General features: G+C 45.0%; 1 protein-coding gene across 2 annotated transcripts in view; it reads left to right on the forward strand.

The window, feature by feature from the left end:
- phlpp2 (PH domain and leucine rich repeat protein phosphatase 2) overlaps positions 1-19,629 on the forward strand; it is a 162,235-nt gene that overhangs the window by 57,805 nt on the left and 84,801 nt on the right. For both annotated transcript variants that reach the window (XM_072518092.1, XM_072518093.1), the window contains 3 exons: positions 8,885-9,075; positions 15,683-15,808; positions 17,693-17,841. In XM_072518092.1, the coding sequence (XP_072374193.1) occupies positions 8,885-9,075; positions 15,683-15,808; positions 17,693-17,841 (466 nt within the window). The remainder of the gene's footprint in view (positions 1-8,884; positions 9,076-15,682; positions 15,809-17,692; positions 17,842-19,629) is intronic.

A 19,629-nucleotide genomic window follows, 5' to 3' on the forward strand; every position in this document is an offset into this window, starting at 1 on the left:
ATGAGGCTATGACAGGTGAGGACCTTGAGAGGATTGATATCACCAAGGAGGTAGTGATGGGCAAGCTAATGGGCCTAAAGGTAGACAAAACTCCTGGCCCTGATGGAATGCATCCCAGAGTGCTAAAAGAGATGGCTAGGGAAATTGGAAATGCACTAGTGATAATTTACCAAAATTCACTAGACTCTGGGGTGGTCCTGGCGGATTGGAAATTAGCAAACGTGACACCACTGTTTAAAAAAGGAGGTAGGCAGAAAGCGGGTAATTATAGGCCCGTGAGCTTAACTTCGGTAGTAGGGAAGATGCTGGAATCTATCATCAAGGAAGAAATAGCGAGGCATCTGGATGGAAATTGTCCCATTGGACAGACGCAGCATGGGTTCATAAAGGGCAGGTCGTGCCTAACTAATTTAGTGGAATTTTTTGAGGACATTAACAGTGCGGTAGATAACGGGGAGCCAATGGATGTGGTATATCTGGATTTCCAGAAAGCCTTTGACAAGGTGCCACACAAAAGGTTGTTGCATAAGATAAAGATGCATGGCATTAAGGGGAAAGTAGTAGCATGGATAGAGGATTGGTTAATTAATAGAAAGCAAAGAGTGGGGATTAATGGGTGTTTCTCTGGTTAGCAATCAGTAGCTAGTGGTGTCCCTCAGGGATCAGTGTTGGGCCCACAACTGTTCACAATTTACATAGATGATTTGGAGTTGGGGACCAAGGGCAATGTGTCCAAGTTTGCAGACGACACTAAGATAAGTGGTAAAGCAAAAAGTGCAGAGGATACTGGAAGTCTGCAGAGGGATTTGGATAGGCTAAGTGAATGGGCTAGGGTCTGGCAGATGGAATACAATGTTGACAAATGTGAGGTTATCCATTTTGGTAGGAATAACAGCAAAAGGGATTATTATTTGAATGATAAAATATTAAAACATGCTGCTGTGCAGAGAGACCTGGGTGTGCTAGTGCATGAGTCGCAGAAAGTTGGTTTTCAGGTGCAACAGGTGATTAAGAAGGCAAATGGAATTTTGTCCTTCATTGCTAGAGGGATGGAGTTTAAGACTAGGGAGGTTCTGCTGCAATTGTATAAGGTGTTAGTGAGGCCACACCTGGAGTATTGTGTTCAGTTTTGGTCTCCTTACTTGAGAAAGGACGTACTGGCACTGGAGGGTGTGCAGAGGAGATTCACTAGGTTAATCCCAGAGCTGAAGGGGTTGAATTACGAGGAGAGGTTGAGTAGACTGGGACTGTACTCGTTGGAATTTAGAAGGATGAGGGGGGATCTTATAGAAACATATAAGATTATGAAGGGAATAGATAGGATAGATGCGGGCAGGTTGTTTCCACTGGCGGGTGAAAGCAGAACTAGGGGGCATAGCCTCAAAATAAGGGGAAGTAGATTTAGGACTGAGTTTAGGAGGAACTTCTTCACCCAAAGGGTTGTGAATCTATGGAATTCCTTGCCCAGTGAAGCAGTAGAGGCTCCTTCATTAAATGTTTTTAAGATAAAGATAGATAGTTTTTTGAAGAATAAAGGGATTAAGGGTTATGGTGTTCGGGCTGGAAAGGGCAGCTGAGTCCACAAAAGATCAGCCATGATCTCATTGAATGATGGAGCAGGCTCGAGGGGCCAGATGGCCTACTCCTGCTCCTAGTTCTTATGTTCAGTAAGTAATGGTGAATCACAGTTGAACTTGTGCTTCGTTGGGCCGTTCCAGGTAACAACATTATCTCGGGGAAACTTCAGGTGTGTAATGCTTTGCTTTACTGTTCTATCCCAAGTTTCAGCACTTACTGAATATTGAGGTAAGGGTACTTTGAGTGCTGTAATCCACAAGGCTACAGATCGTGGGCTGGAAAATGAGATTAGGCTGGATGGCTACTTGCTGGTCGATGTAGTTACAATGGGAAAAATGGCCTCCTCTCTTGCTGTAAATGTCAATGATAGATGTAAGACATCCTGGGCACGATTCTCCACTCCCACGCTGGTTGGGAGAATCGCCTGGGCCGCCAAAATCCCCGGGAACGCCGGTCCGACGCCCTCCCGCGATTCTCCCAAGTGGCGGGAACGGCCCGGTCAGGTTTCGCAGGCCGGAGAATTGCCGGAGACACCCAAAATGTTGATTCTCTGGCACCCCCGCTATTCTGAGGCCCGGATGGGCAGAGCGGCCAGGCCAAAACAGCGGGTTCCCCCCGGCGCCGTCCACACCTGGTCGCTGCAGTCGTGGGCGGTGCGTGAACGCTGGGGGGGGGGGGGGGCGAGGGGGGATCCTGCACCGGGGCGTACCTCAGATGTGGGGTGGCCCGCGATCGGTGCCCACCGATCGTCCGGCCGTCCTCTCTGAAGGAGGACCTCCTTCCTTCCGCGGCCCCGCAAGATCCGTCCGCCATCTTCTTGCGGAGCGGACTTAGAGTGCGGCAACCACGCATGCGCGGGTTGGTGCCGGCCAACCCGCGCATGCGCGGATGACGTCCGTTATGCGGCGCCGGCCGCGTCATCTATGCGGCGCCGCTTTTACGCGGGCGACAAGGCCTGGCGCAGGTAGATGACGTGGCCCCGATACTGGCCCATTGTCAGGGCCTGAATCGGTCGGGACCGGGGCCGTTCCCGCCGTCGTGAACCTTGACGGCGTTCACGACGGCGTGGGAGTGGAGAATCGCGCCCACTGTGTTCCAAGTGATGGCTGGATTAAGTGCCAGCAGGTCTTTTAACATCAAACTCACAACTTGTACATTTTCATGAATTTTCAGTAGTGAAATTAAAAGTGGTGCCATGTGCTGTCATGGTGCCCAAGATCAACAGTGGCTGGACATCCTTAATTGGAAGCTGGTCTGTTTTATAGCAGTCATAGGGGTAGGGTAAATATGGTATATTGTTGCCCTACCTCTATATTGTGTTATACCTCACTCTCCATGTTACACCTCACTCTCCAGTCTAAGAGGAGTAGAAGGTTGTCTTGCTCCAGGCTTCTTCTCATCCCAGTCATACCAGCTACCTTGGTTTAAAAGTTAATTTGTCTAGTCGCTGCAGGAATCCTTTCTGGGTGCTTCACTGACTCTTATTTTAAGGTTATTTTGCAGCCCCTAAGTGGTGCAAGTTCTGTCTTTATCACCCTGTGGTGCAATGAGTTGGTATGCTAATTGTGTAACTTCCAAAAATGAATATGCAATTAAATTTTTCCGTACCTAGGTTACAACTTTTAAATTTGCATTTGCCAAATTTAACTGAATTTGATCATTTTGCTGTTGCATTGGTATCTTTCGTATCCAGAAAGATTCCTGTAATTCCCAAATTAAGGAGATTATTTTCAAAATTAAAACCTAAATAAATTGTAGAATGCTTCACCTTCCCTGAGAGATGACGGGGGCTGTTGCGGGGGTGGCGGTTGTTATTTCTCTTTGGATGGGGAGCTGAAATTGGATTGGAAAACAATGATTTAGATGGACAGATGTGAGCAGGTAGCCTTTTCTTTCCATGTTTTCTCCTCTGCCTCCCACTGGGTACCACCTGAAATGCTCCTGGCAGACATTTATCCGTCCGTGTTTTGTTCTATATAATGTCAACTTCAATAATGCACTATAGATCCTCACATGTAGCACATAGGGCGGCACGGTATCACAATGGTTAGCACTGTTGCTTCACAGTGCCAAGGTCCCAAATTTGATTCCCAGCTTGGGTCACTGTCTGTGCAGAGTCTGCATTTTCTCCCCGTGTCTGTGTGGGTTTCCTCCGGGTACCCAATTAATTTTTCCCAATTAAGGGACAATTTTAGCGTGGCCAATCCACCTACCCTGCACATCTTTTGGGTTGTGGGGCGAAACCCACGCATACACTGGGAGAATGTGCAAATTGCACACAGTCAGTGGCCCAGGACCAGGGTCGAACCTGGGACCTCGGTGCTGTGAGGCAGCAGTGCTAACCACAGCGCCACTGTGCTGCCCTGGAAGATGACATTTTAACAAAAGCTGTTCAGAACATGTTTCCTCAACTTTATTAATCTACAGATGATGATTGAATTAGCCTAATTGTGTTGGTCGGAAGAAATATGTTCTTGGTCACAAACTTTGAACATTGAACTCTTAGTTATGACTCTGACTCCAGAGGCTTTAAAAAAAAATGATGCTGTGACTGAAGCATTTGTATTGGAGAAAATTTAAAAATCTGAATCAGAATTAGCATTTTTATTTAAATTGATAATGGGAATTTGCAGAGCAGATGCTCGTTGCCCAGCATTTTGGTGTGCAGCCATTGGGGTTATTAGTGAAGCTGAGATGCTTGAATTTTTCAACCACACCTTTGTTGTAGATATCAATTTCAATTGGACTGAAATTTCATGACAGAAAACATATTGTAGAGTACAAGGGCATTGAGTGATGCAGCACACTGTGCAGATGAAATATTGGACTTCAGCAGGATACTTGTTCATTGCTGCCTAATTGCTCACAAAAAAAGGAAAAAAGATTTTTAAATTTTCCTTTACTGGCCCGGCTAGACTGCCACCGGTATCTAATGCCAATTACGGCTGGTAATGATGCCCCATGGGCTTCGAATCGGAAATGGCTGTCCCACCAGCTGATTTGTCTGAACCGAGCCAGGCTGCTCCCAGCCAACGAGGGGGCGCAGCTCTTAAATCCATCCCGCAGAGCAAACCCAGACAGCACGCAACCATGCCACCGTACAGACCTGCTCCATAATTCGGGGATGCCGACCTGGTCAGACTGTTGGAGGCGGTGGAGTCCAGATGGGACACCCTCTTTCCCCTGAGGGGGTTGGAAGGTCAGCCAGTGTCACCTGGGAGCCAGAGGCAGCGGTCATCAGATCGGAAAGTGTCACAAGGAGGACCACCACCCACTGTCATAAGAAGCTCAACAACCTCCATGGGTGAGTTGGCACTGGCCATCTCTGTGCCCAAGTCCAGCTAGATGCAGACTGTATTTCTGTCCCAGATACATTCCCGAACCTCCTTTACCCATCTCAGGATCCTTTCCTTGTCCAAATACTGATGGAGCCGAACGATGGTTGCCTGTGGCAACTCCCCAGCTCTCAGCCTCCTCCTCAATGATTGATGGGCCTGATTGACCTCTGGAGGGTGGTGAAAGGCCCCTCCTGTACCAACTTACCAAGCATCCTCGCCACGTATTACATGGCATTCGTGCCCTCAATTCCTTCCGACAGCCCCACAATCCTCAAGTTCCACCTCCTTGAGCGATTTTCCAGGTTATTGAACTTCTCCTTCAACTTCTTCTGCCCCTCTGCCATCATCAGCCTTTCTGCCTCCACAAAGGCAATTCGATCTCCATGGTCAGCCATTATTGCATTCTGCGCCTCCAACCTCTGGTCCGCACTCCAGGGCAGCCCGAATCGGCTCTGCCACTCTTGGCAGGTCCTCTTAGGCTGCTTGTACTTCTCTAATTAGGCCAAGGGAAATGTGATCAACTGCTCTATCAACCACTGTGGGCAATGACACCAGAGGCATTTCTGCTTTCTTTTCCTCTGCTGCGCCACATGTGGCCTCCTGGTCCAAAGAATGCCCCTTGTTCGATGCACTCCTTGCCTCCTTGTTTGATAACTCCTCGACAACCTACCGAACGAGAATATCTTGTTCGGTACTGGAGTGCTTTCTTCACCTGCAACACTCCCGTAAAACGGGCAGAAAGGGCCAAATTATCTGTTCCCAGGCAGGAGCCACCTTTGTGTGACCACTCACTCCACCATCGGAAGTGGCTTCCAATTTCAACCCCTCTATCACTGTCACATGGCCCATCTCTGCCACTTCTGTTCCCTTCTTTCCCCATTTCTGGGGATAGACTGTCCACTAGTACCCATTACAAGCCCACTGACTCCTGCAGCTCTTCACATCCCACATCCTGTCAGGATTCCACCCCATTCTCTCCACTCCTTTGCCTCTGTTGCATCTGTTTTGACAATGCTATTTTCCAAAACGATGCTGCTAACATGTCTTCTTTAAGCGTGGTTGAAAGGGCTCTCAACTGTGTCTGACCCATCTCCTGCAACTCTGCTCCCACTTCTTCCCCTCCCTCCCAGATCCAGCATAGATCTTCACATTTCACCTCAACAGCATCCGCATTCAAAAGATCACCCTTTCCCAGTTCTGCCAACTCTAGTGTGATGCCACCACCAAACACATCTTCCCCTCAATCACCCTGTCAGCATTCTGCAGGGACTGTTTCCCCAAGGATTACCCTGGTCCACTCTATCAACCCCTACACCGTACCCCCTTCTCAAGGCACCTCCTCTTGCAATTGGAGAAAGTTCAACACTTACCCCTTTCCCTCCTTACCATCCAAGGGTCTGAATACTCTTCCGGTGAAGCAGCGCTTATATTAATCTTTATTAATGTCACAAGTATGCCTACATTGACACTGCAATGAAGTTACTGTGAAAATCTTCAGATGCATCTCCTTAGCTGGTCTGTTGCATTCGCTGCTCCCAATGTGATCTACTCTACAGTGGAGAAACTAAACACAGACTAGGTGAGTGATTTGCAGAACACCTTTAGTCTGTCCACCCAGACCTTCCAGTCGCTTGCCATTTCAACATGCCATCCTGCTTTCATGTCCACATGTCTGTCCTTGGCCTGCTGCAATGTTCCAGTGAATCCCAACGCCAACTGGAGGAACAGCACCTCCTCTTCCGCTTAGGCAAATTGCAGCCTTCCGGACTTGACATTGAGTTCAAGAACTTCATACTGTGACCAAAAGAGAAAATGTTGGAAAATCTCAGCAGGTCTGGCAGCACTTGTAGGGAGAAAAAAGAGTTAGTGTTTCGAGTCCAGATGACCCTTTGTCAAAGCTGTGACCCTTTGTCATACCGTGAACCTTTGTCGTACTGTGAACTCTTCCACCTTCACCCCATTTTCATTTCTTCTGTTGATTCATTTTTCCATTCTCTTTTTCATCCTGCTTTCCAACTTGTTTTTACCTTGCCGCCCCACCGCACTAGGGCCATTTGTTCTCTGTTCCAGGTTGCCCTTTGACACATTGCTTACCTTTGTTCTGCCATTAACATATTCTGATCCCTTAATGTGCCACTATCAGCACACTTCTTAGCAATTATCACCATCATTTACATTCCCTTTGTCTTTTTGTCCACTATGTCTTTTTTTTTGAAAAATATTTTATTAAGGCGTTTATATTATAAATTTTAGCAAAATAAGCAACCACCCACCAAACAAACAACAAAACCCAGCCAACATGGCTTACATAAACAACTCCCCAACCTGCCCCCATCTTACCCAGCTCCCCATGGACTCGGAACCACCCTTACTGCCAGTACCTCTGACATGACATCAGCAAACCCCTGCCAGAATCCTCTAAGTTTTGGACATGCCCAAACCATGTGGACATGATTTGCAGGCCCACCGCCCACTCCTATCCTCCACCCCTTCAAAAAACCTGCTCATCTGGGCCACAATCATGTGCGCCCTGTGGACCACCTTAAATTGTATAAGGCTAACCTGGCACACGAGGAGGATGCATTGACTCTCCTCAGGGCGTCCTCCCATAACCCAGATCCAACTCCCCACCCTACTCTTCCTTCCGCTTCACCTCCCCGACCGGGGCTCGTTTCCAATCCATTAACTCTTTATAGATTTCCGATACCTTCCCCTCCCCCACTCCTGCTTTCGACACTACCATCCATCTGCCTTGTATAGGTCCCACTGTCCCCCAAACCGGTCCCAATGTCCCAGAAATCAGAAGCTCTTGGCTGTACCATCTCTCCAGCCATGTATTCATTTGGACTTACCGCCTATTTCTATACTCACAAACACATGGCACCGGAAGTAATCCAGACATTATTACCATCTGGGTTCTGTTTTTTCTAATCTACTTCCTAGCCTTATAAATTCTGCATGCAGGACCTCATCCCTTTTTCTGCCTGGATTGTTAGTACCAATGTGTACCATGATAACTGTCTGTTGCCTCATGGAGGTAACATGCCATCCTGGAGTCTCTCTTGTGGCCGCAGAAACACCTGTCTGTTCTCCTCACAAATCAATCCCCTACCACTATAGCCATGCTGTTCTTCCTCCTCCCGTCTTGTGCAGCAGACCCACCCATGATGCTCTGAAGTTGTCTGTCACTGCTTTGCCCTGTACCAATTTTACCCCGTGCCAAAACCCAGAAGTAGTTCTGAGGTGGTGATCTGGAGGAGCACAAAGGTGGCCATTTATTTTGTGGAGCCAGGAAGAGTACTCCTGCCACTTCTTGTTCCTTTCCTGAGCAACCTTCAACAATTCTATTAAGAGTCTGCTTAACACCTGGAAATCATCTTGGGCAACCACCAGTATCACGCTTTAAAACAAAGCATAATTTAGTGATGGCCCGAAATCTGTCATTGGCTTCCATAATACTAAATTGGTTATTGTGGTGCCTGTTTTTAAACAATAATAAAGTAGAATTACACCACAGCTCTCTACTTCTAGAGATGGACCTTCTCTGATGTTGAGTTGGATTTCTTAAAACGTTACTGCACTGGGGTGCCAATCTTTATGCATTCCATTATAGTTTGACCCACAGCAGCCTGACTCTGACAATATCACAATACCTTTAATATCTCTAAAGACAGGCGGTGAATATTAAATACTCATGAGATGTTAGTGAGTATAATCCCTTTTATTTTAGGTTTCTAGGATTTTTTGGTCTTTTAAAATTTCTGCTTTACAGTTCACCGGTTATTTGTATTTCAATTTCTTTCAGGTTATTTAATCTCGTGTTAAAAAGAATTGAGATCCATGTACCATTAATTAGGGCTTCCATCAGTTTTTATTTTGCTTTTAGATTAGCAATGTGCTTCATTTTCTAAATGGTTCACGTTAGAATTTTGTACGGTATTCAGTAAGTTTTTCTGTTGTCTCCTCAGGGAAGCCAAGCAGCATAGAACAACTAGATCGGATCCTTCTCTCTGGTGTGTTTAGTGTTCGGAAAGGCAAAACTCAGCTCCACAAGTGGTCAGAACGTCAAGTCATTCTCTGTGGTACCTGCCTAATTGTGTCTTCCGTGAAGGAGTGCCAGATGGGAAAAATGCACGTACTGCCTCTTACTGGAGGCAAGGTAAGAAATCATGTCTATTCTGAAGGAGCTGGTATGATGTAGTTTATACATCTTACAGCAGGTGTAGTCTGGTATGGTGTTTACGAATAATTACATTGTGATAAGCTTAGATTTAGTATTCCACAATCCTCATCTACACACCCGTTCACCACCTTGAAAAATTCAACCAAATTCATCAGGCATGACTTCCCTCTGACAAAGCCATGCTGATTATTCCTGATTAAACCTTGCTTCACCAAGTGGTGATTAGTTTTCTCCTTCAGAATTTTTTCCAGTAGTTTTCCTTCCACTGATGTGAGACTCGCTAGTCTGTAATTCCCTGGTTTGTCTCTACCACCCTTCTCGAACCACATTACCTGTCCTCCAATCCTCTGCCACCTCCCCTGTGGCCAGAGAGGAATTAAAAATTTGGATCAAAGGCCCTGTCATTTTCTCCCTTAACTCCCACAGCAGTCTTGGATACTACTCATCTGGACTTGGGGATTTGTGCACTTTTAAACCTGCCAGAACCTCCAATACGTCTTCACTCCCTATGTCAAACTGTTTTAGACTACACTCCTTCAAGGTGTTATCTCTCTGAGCAGTGTCCAGTAAGAGTACTGGTTTGAGACAGCTCCTACATTTCCTTCCTCTTCCTACCTTTCCAGATTGCCACACATCTATTATCCTAATCTCCATCTGCCTGTGGAGTAGACTCTTCTTGGAGCATAAAGGCCAGAATTCTCCAGCAGTTGCGATACACTTTTCACGCTATCAGTGTACCCCTGCCCGCGGGTTACCAGGCAGCATTTGTTAGACATTTAGCTGCTGTTGTATAAAGAGTCAACGGTACTGCTCCTTTTACAAACACCTTTATTTCTCTTTAACAGACTGCACAAAACTATATCTTCGCATCACCTGACACAAAGGCCACCTGAAGCCTCTTTACATATCAGTGTCAATTATTGGATACTTAACATAAATGAGACAACTAATTGAAATGTCTCTTAACCCATTACTTAACAGCATGGGGTGGCTTCAATGGGAAATCCCGTTGACAAGCGGTGGGAGTATAGAATCCCGCTGCCAGCGAACAGCACATCACAGAGAAGCACACGACTGGGGTTCCGGAGAACCAATCCACAATCTGAGAAACGCACAGCCTCGCTGATGCTCCGCAGTAACTCTAGCTACTCCTCAAGTTCAAAAAGCCTGAGTCTAAACTTAAGCAGCTAGAGACACTTCCTATACATGTGGTCATCAAGATACATGTATTATCCTCATATTCTTACATAAATAGACTAAGTAGCAAGCAAGCTACATTACTGATCTTGATGGGAGATGTTTTGTCACCTTATGAGGAGAGGATAGACCGAATCCATGAAAATTCTGATCCAGGATCAGACGTTCTGAAAAGTCAACCAGAAACTGCGATGCTGCTATCATTGGAGTTTCAATTGAAAGTTAATGGGAGGTTTGTTTGAAGTAGGCAAATAAGCAATGCAAATCTGAGAACGCAGTACACAAATGTGTAGCTGAAGTTACAAACTGCAGTCTTTGGCATTGGAGGGAAAGAAAGGATCAAGGCTAGCTACAATGCAATCTTGATTCTGTCTTACTCTAAAACCTGAACCCAACATCGCAAAAATCAATTTAAGTGTTCAACATTTTATTCATACCAACTCGTCATAGACTCTATTATGTATCTGTTATGGGAAGCAAGATTAGAGCTGACTGACTGCCAGAGAAACTAAATTAAGCAGCTGGTATCAAAATTAATGCTGCACTCAGTGGAACTCCTGGGGATCGGGGTAAAAAAGACACATTGAAGAAATAGATACGTAGACGATAGGAGCAGGGGGAGGCCATTTGAGCCTGCTCCGCTATTCATCACGATCATGGCTGATCATCCAACTCAGTAGCTTAATCCTGCTTTCTCCCCATAGCCTTTGATCGCATTCTCCCCATGTGCTATATCCAGCCGCCTCTAGAATATATTCAAAGTTTTAGCATCAACTACTTCCTGTGGTGATGAATTCCACAGGCTCACCACTCTTTGGGTGAAGAAATGTCTCCTTATCTCTGTCCGAAATGGTTTACCTTGAATCCTCAGACTGTGACCCCTGGTTCTGGTCACACCCATCATTGGTAACATCTTCCCTGCATCTACCCTGTCTAGTCCTGTTAGAATTTTATAAGTCTCTTTGAGATCCCCCCCTCATTCTTCTGAACTCCAGCGAGAACAATCCCAAACTAGTCAATCTCTCCTCATATGGCAGTCCCGCCATCCCTGGAATCAGTCTGGTAAACCTTCGCTGCACTCCCTCGAGAGCAAGAACATCCTTCCTCAGAGAAGGAGACCAAAACTGCACACACTATTCCAAGTGTGGCCTCACCCTTCCTAGCGTGTCTGTCCAAAGACCCTCCTCCATCTCTTCCCCCCAGCTCCTCCTCCCACTTTTGCTTCAGCTCCTCGGTCTGCGTCTCCTCTGAACCCATAAGCTCTTTATATATATGTCCAAGACGCTCCCCTCTCCTATCCATCCACTAGAAACCACCCTATCCTGAATCCCCCTTAGCGGCAGGAGTGGGATGGTTGGTACCTGCCTCCGCAAAACGTCCTGTACCTGTAAATATCAGAGATCATTCCCTCCAGCCAGTGCAAACGTCTCCTCCAGCGCCCTCGTACTCGGGAAGCTACCTTCCAAGAACAAGTCCCCCATCCTCTCTATCCCCACTCTCTGCCAAATACGGAACACCCCATCCGTCCTCCCCGGGCCAAACCTATGATTGTCGCAGATTGGGGACCACACCGATACCTCCTCTGCTCCCACATGTCTCCTCCACTGCCCCCAGACTCTCAGGGCCACCACCACCACCGGACTGGTGGAGTACCGTGCCGGCAGGAACGGCAGGGGCGCCGTCACCAGTGCCCCTAAACTTGTGCCCTTACACGAGGCCGCCTCCATGCGTAACCACGCCGGCTCTCTCTCTCTCTTCTCTCTCCCCCCCCCCCCCCCCCCCCAGCCACCTCCTCACCATCGCTATGTTAGCTGCCCAGTAATAATTACTGAAATTCGGCAGCGCCAGTCCACCATCTCCCCAATTCTGCTTGTGCATTGCCCTCTTCACCCATGGGGGCTTACCCTCCCCACACACAGCCCACAATAATCTTATTAATCCGCTTAAAAAAGTACCGCAGGATGAAGATGGGGAGGCACTGGAAAACAAAGAGAAACCTCAGGAGGACCGTCATTTTTACCCTACCCGCCAGAGACAATTGGAGCGCATCCCATCTCCGGAAATCTTCCTTCATCTGGTCCACCAACCGGGCCAGGTTCAATTTGTGTAGCCTGTCCCAATCCCTCGCCACCTGAATACCCAAGTACCTAAAACTGTCCCCTACCACTCTGAACGGGAGTCCCCCTAGTCGCCTCTCCTGACCTCTCGCCTGAACCACAAACAACTTGCTCTTCCCCATATTAAGCTTGTAACCCGATAACCGGCCGAATTCCCCTAGGATTCCCATAATTTCCCCCATCCCCTCCATTGGGTCTGAGACATAACAGCAGCAAGTCATCTCTCACGCGCCTTCAGCGCTTCCCAGACCACCGCTGCTGAGACCTCCCCCGTGTCGTTTACCTACAGGTAGTTCAGCATGCACTTCCTCAACCTCTCGCAGACCACTTTGTCCGCCAACAGCCCCACACCCAATCTCCATTGCGGGCGCTGCTTGCTATCCATACTGACCTGCAGGTCTACCCAGTGCGGAGCATGGTCCGAGATCGTAATCGCCGAATAGCCCGTGTCCACCACCCCCGCCAACAGGGCCCTGCCCACAACAAAGAAATCTATCCGGGAATACGCCTTGTGAACGTGGGAGAAGAAAGAAAATTCCTTGGCTCTCGGCTGCCTAAATCTGCACGGATCTGGCGCCAATAAGTCTCCCACCCTCGCTCCCCTCCCCCCGCTCCTGTAAACCAGTTCCCTCATCCAACAATCCCCAAACAAACACCCAGCAGTAAGAAAATACAAAGAACAAAAGCACCACCCACCGAAACCCAGACAGGCACGTCTCCATCCCACCAAAATGCCCAACAGTATAATCACCCAAAATAAAATACAAGAGGAACATTACCAACATCTACCCCAAAAAGAAAGAACCAAAAACAAAATGGAAAATCGATTCTCCCCCCTCCCCTAAACCGAGTTCCAAAAAGAAGACTAATACAAAGCAATACGAAAAAACATAGTCAATTTTAACAATAGAAAGAGAAAGAAATAAAGCACCCCCCAACTGAAGCCCAACCAACATTCTAAGGGGGAGAGGAGATGAACAAAAAAAAAAACCAGAAAAAAAACAGACAAAGAAAAAGGGCCCAATATAAGCCAACATATTGTCACTGAGTCCAAAAGTTCTCAAGCTCCCACCAGTCCTTTTCTTTTTGCATAGTCCAATGCCTCATCGGGCGTCTCAAAATAATGATGTTGGTCTTCGTGCGTGACCCACAGGCGGCCCGGGTACAGTGCTGGTTTGTGTTCATTTGGGAAAAATGTACATAACTGCTGTACTAGACTATGTTGGAATTTCAACAATGAATGCCCACTGGATCAATTACAAACTGTGAGATCTACATTAGTTCATAGTGTTTAAAACACTAAGCTGGTAAGTAGCATCTGATAAATGAAATTCCATCTCAATTTGAAACTACTTGAGCATTCCAACTGTAGCTTGATTTTAAGCAATTGTAATTCCTGTGGGGTTTATCAAATTGGAATACCATACATTATGCCCATAATTAATCTTACTGTCATTTCTCACATACCCTTGTTTAACTGCTCATGAACCTCGCATTCCCTCTCCTCTAATTCTGTGCTACATCCTCCTTCTCCCGAGTGAAGACCAATGTGAAGTACTAGTTTAACACCTTATTGATGTCCTCCGGCTCCAAACACAAGACTGCCATCCTTGTCCATACTGAGCCCTACTCTTTCCCTGGTTAACCTCTTCCCCTTAATATACTTATAGAATATCTTTCAACAATTTTACATTACAAAACGACCCCGAACAACCCCCCCCCCGCCCAGCGTGAGTTTCACCTTCTCCAGAGTGATTTCCCCAAGCGTGAGTTTCACCTTCTCCAGAGTCAAAAACTCCACCCCAACAAGACCCGTGAGCAATCAGCGAGGCTAAGGCTAAAACATCCGCCCGTGCACCCGCCTGCAGTCTGGCCTGTCCGACACCCTGAATATGGCTTCCAGGGTACTGGGCTCCACACCGTGTAAGACTCCCGAGATTGTACTGAACACCGTCCTCCAAAACCTTCCCAGCTTCGCACAGGACGTAAACATATGAACATGGTTCGCAGGGCCCCTCCTTCATCGCTCTCAGACACCCTCCACCTTCTCGAACAGCCGGCTCATCCTTGATTTTGCAAGGTGCGCCCTATACACTACCTTCAGCTGCAGCAGTCCCAATCACGCACATGTAGAATATGCAGTGTTCTGATCTTGAAATGAAAAAAACAACAACTTTGTGTTAATCATAGGAAACAATAGTATTTAAGTTGTGATACATAAACTTGGTCTTCCCCTCAGAAAAGTACATTTATTTTCCAGTGAAAGCTAATGTGTCTTTCACAATTCTAGAATTTAGAAGTTAAATGAATGGGGAAATAATTAGAATGAATTGCTAGTATATTGAAACAAGTTTGAACTTTTTGACTTTTAAGGCTTTTACCCTGAATATGGCTTCCAGGGTACTGGGCTCCACACCGTGTAAGACTCCCGAGATTGTACTGAACACCGTCCTCCAAAACCTTCCCAGCTTCGCACAGGACGTAAACATATGAACATGGTTCGCAGGGCCCCTCCTTCATCGCTCTCAGACACCCTCCACCTTCTCGAACAGCCGGCTCATCCTTGATTTTGCAAGGTGCGCCCTATACACTACCTTCAGCTGCAGCAATCCCAATCACGCACATGTAGTCGAGGCATTCACCCTCCGCAGCACCTCACATCACAATCACTTTTACAGTGCTCCATCCCACTGACAGCACTGCCTCCAACACAGGAGGTGACAGGTGCTATCAGGGCGGTCAGGAAAATGTTCCTTGCAAAGTCCCAGACTTAATATGGGGAGTGGGTGGGAAATTAGACTTGGTGCCACAATCAGATCAGCCATGATCATATTGAATGTCTGAGCAGGCCCGAAGGACTAGATAGTCTACTTCCCTTTCATGTGATCTGATGAATGGAGAATGGGAGGAATATTTGTGAGCATAAGCATATGTATATTCAGCTGATCCAAGGGTACCTGTGGAAGAAAATGACTTGCACCATTCAAAGTCCCTTGGTTTTGCTCAAGGACTCGGTTTATGCCTATATCTTTCAGAATTAAAATAATACCATGGCTCCTTGGTGGTTGAGCTGAGTGAATCTCTATGTAGCTCAGCCATACAGACCAGAAAACCACATATTTTATCCGCTGGTCTTGGCTGGGTGGATTTTTATTTTCAGTTTTAGAGAACTGGTGCGTTAAAGATTGTATGCTAGATTTTAAGAAAAATGTTACTGTACGTTTTTCCTGAAAATAGTGAAATTTAAGGTTTTGAAAATATTTTTATAGGTGGAAGAAGTAAAGAGACGACAATGCTGCCTCATGTTCAGTTCTGCTGGACAACAGGGACAAACGTACTATATCACCTTTGATTCATACCCAGAATACCTGCGGTGGCTCAGACAGGCATCCAAGGTGAATCATGCTGTGTCATGGAAACAACTTACACAATATTATATATTTAATAGGAAATAATACGCAGTGTTCTGATCTTGAAATGAAAAAAACAACAACTTTGTGTTAATCATAGGAAACAATAGTATTTAAGTTGTGATACATAAACTTGGTCTTCCCCTCAGAAAAGTACATTTATTTTCCAGTGAAAGCTAATGTGTCTTTCACAATTCTAGAATTTAGAAGTTAAATGAATGGGGAAATAATTAGTATGAATTGCTAGTATATTGAAACAAGTTTGAACTTTTTGACTTTTAAGGCTTTTACAATGCTCCCTCTTTAATCTCTCTGAGTCATTGAAATCTACAATTTGTTTGATTTAGATGGATTAACTTTTCGCACTTGGGTCACTTGGAAGCCACTCTGAAGATTTTTCCTAATATCATGTCCAGTTCTAGTTTCTCTTAATTCTACCTATCTTCACTGTTGGAGCATAAATACCATTTTGTTTCTCAATGTTTGCCCTCTGCTTAGAGTGAACCCAGGATAATTGTGAAATTGTGATATTCATTTGGTACCGAAAACTATTTCTCATGCTTGTCAATTCTTTTACCATTTTGCATGGTTCAACTCTGAATTATGTGTAGACATATTCTACAACAACAATGGCCATCTCCTGGGCCAGCATACTCTCCACCAGGATATCTGACTTTTGCATTGGTAGATATTTTTGCATTGGTAGAAACTACTAACTAGTTGAATTTGCAAAGATTCATGGCTTGGAAGACATAATTTATTGTGTCTTTTTTTAATCCCTCATCTCTGCATGCCGTGCCTATTTTGGCAAGATGAATTTGTCTCCGGCTGCCCAATAATACCTGGGTGTTGGAAACCAACAGCCCTAATAGCTCACTAAACACTGTGTAAAATTAGCTTTTTCTTTCTGCAAGGCAGTTCCATTTGGTTATTATTCTTTTTATCCCAACACATTTGTCACTTCTCTTACAATTTTGCATTCAATTTAAGTTTGTTTATCTATCTTTTGTTGTTGAACTGCTTTCACAGAAGTAATTTGCTTGTGGAAACCAAATCCAATCTAACCAATTACCATCCTATTAGTCTATTCTCAATTGTCTGGAAAGTGATTTAAGGAACTGTCGACAAAGTAGCAGCAATAACCTATTCACCCTGCTAAATTTGGGTTCTACCAAAACCGCTCAGCTCCAGACTTCATTACTCCCTTGCTCCAAACATGGACCAAAGAGTTGAATTCAAGAGCTGAGAATGACTCGGCGCAACACGGTGGCACAGTTGTTAGCACTGCTGCCTTATAGTGCCGGAGACCCGGGTTCGATTCTGGCCTCAAGTGACTGTCTGTGGAGTTTGCACATTCTCCCCGTGTCTGCATGGGTTTGCTCTGGTGCTCCGAGTTTCCTCCCACGGTCCAAAGATGTGCAAGTTAGATGCAAATTACCAGAGGGCTCATTCTGTCTATGAATATCTATTAGGCTTTTAGAAGGGAAGGTGTCATGCCAAAGTATAACTTATACCAGAAATTACATGACATTTTAAAAATTCAAGCCATCTTAAAATCGCTGACAGGTATTTTTTAAAGATTTCCACGTGTTTTTATTTTAATAACTGCCATCAATACAATTTGAAAATGAAATGAAAATCGCTTATTGTCACAAGTAGGCTTCAATGAAGTTACTGTGAAAAGCCCCTAGTCGCCACATTCCGGCGCCTGTTCGGGGAGGCTGGTATGGGAATTGAACCGTGCTGCTGGCCTGCCTTGGTCTGTTTTAAAAGCCAGCGATTTAGCCCGGTGTGCTAAACCAGCCCCATTTCCTACTTTAATTACTGCTCGACCTTTATAGTACAAACTAATTAATGGTTTATTTACAGGTTGTATCTCAGCGAATTGGTACAGTTGATCTGTCATGTTACAGCCTTGAGGAACTTCCTGAGTACCTGTTTTTCAGTCAAGATATCACACATATTAATCTACGGCATAATTTTATGCAGGCTGATGCTGGACTTTGCAACCTTAACAGGTAACTGAAACATTTTTTTTTCATTTAGCCCATGTTATACACCTTCAACTGTTCCCCATTTCTTTCTCATTTTTAACATATTTCACACTTGGGTGGGTGTGAAAGAAGAGAAGGGGAAAAGAACCGATTAAAGCCCAGTCAATGGTGTTGGCAATTGTAATACGTGAACTAAATTACTGCACAATGCCAGCTGAAGGTTAACACGTAGCCAAATAGTAAGAGAAAGCAAATCTACACAGAAAATAACTGGTTGAAATTATAGTTGCCTTTCAGAGACTTTTGGTATTGTAAAGACATATTGAAGTATTGTCATAACTACCTTGGTTTATGGTTTCATGGTTTATGCTAATATTTTAGAGAGAACTTTGGTTTGGGGAGGTTAAATTTGAATGGGTGATGTAATTAAAATTCTGTACTTTGGAGATTGCCAGATCACCACAAATAATGGCAGTTCAAAGGTAACCTGTGTTTATTTAATAAGGTCAGAGTAGAAGAAAGAGAGCTTTAGAATGACATGTGGGCTCATTTAGCAGGAAAACCAGAGTCAGAGTGGCTGAGCTACAATGTCCTGTCTTTGTTAGAGAGGTTAATTATCCATGGAGACCTCAGGCTAAAGAGGGTTGGTTTTGAAGTTGAACTAATAAATATAAATTACTATTTGGAGCATCCTGGATACACCCTATTGCCACAGAGATTGGTTACAGTGAACTGCCCTTTTGTGCAGGGTTTATCTGTAAGTTTGGCTCCCAGCGACGAACAGTTCAGCTGAGAGAGGCCAGGAGGTCTTTGAGGTTGGAGCTGAAAGCAGCCAAGTTTGTGGTGTCCAAGTTCAGAAGGCAGTGGAAAATAATTTGTCAAGTGTGCCGAACATCTGGACCGGAATAGATTTATTAGAAACTGGAGGTGTTCCAAATTTCTTGTTAAAATCACTGCGCAGGAACCAAGAGACTTTGGTTGAAAAGCCCCAAACCCTGCAGGGGAGCTGTTAAAAGTTTGGAGTTTGTCCCAAGAAACTAGATAACCTTCACCGATCTGATAAGTACCAAAGACTTTCTGGAGGAAGTCAAAATAAAAAGGGAGAGGTTCAGTTAAGAATTTTAGTCTAAAGTTCATGTTTGCATTTTATTGTGGTTTTCGATTCAAAGTATTTATTTAGTTGTGTTTGCTTTTCTTGAGACTTGTGTAGTAAAACTCATTTATTTTGGACTGTGAAATCTTGTAACTTCATCCCTTCCGTAAATAACGGGGATTTCCAATTACTCTTCAGATCTTAAAGGTCCCAGCAGGGATTATAATAGTATCAAAGTCCCTGTTCGAAGCGGCACATTTTCCTATGCAATAACTTCAAAAATATGACTTTTCTACATTTAACTGAAAATGCAGCCAATGCACTGCAATTTGGATAATTCTGAGATATAATGGAAAGGCAAATGTACATTACAGAAGCCTATTGAACTTCATGACTTCAAATGTTTTTGTGGCAGAACCAAAATAGAAAACAAATGCTTTGGGAGAATAGCAAATATGATGTTTTGGGTGGTGTGAAAAATTAAATATGTAAGGAAGTGTCGCCTGATTGTTTAGTACTATTTTCTGCATTTAAAAAAATTGTAACCCGGTTTTCGTCTTATCTTAGTAATTGAGAATTTGAAGTTGGCCGTGGTGAATTTTTATGGCTATATTAACTTTGGCTAGTTACATTTAAATTGTGCGAAAACCAGGACACTGCAGATGCTAAAAATTAAAGCAAAACAGAAAATCGTGGAACCAATAAGTAGGTCAGACAGC

Source organism: Scyliorhinus torazame, chromosome 10 (assembly GCF_047496885.1).
Source record: "Scyliorhinus torazame isolate Kashiwa2021f chromosome 10, sScyTor2.1, whole genome shotgun sequence".
NCBI classification, from domain to species: Eukaryota; Metazoa; Chordata; class Chondrichthyes; order Carcharhiniformes; family Scyliorhinidae; genus Scyliorhinus; species Scyliorhinus torazame.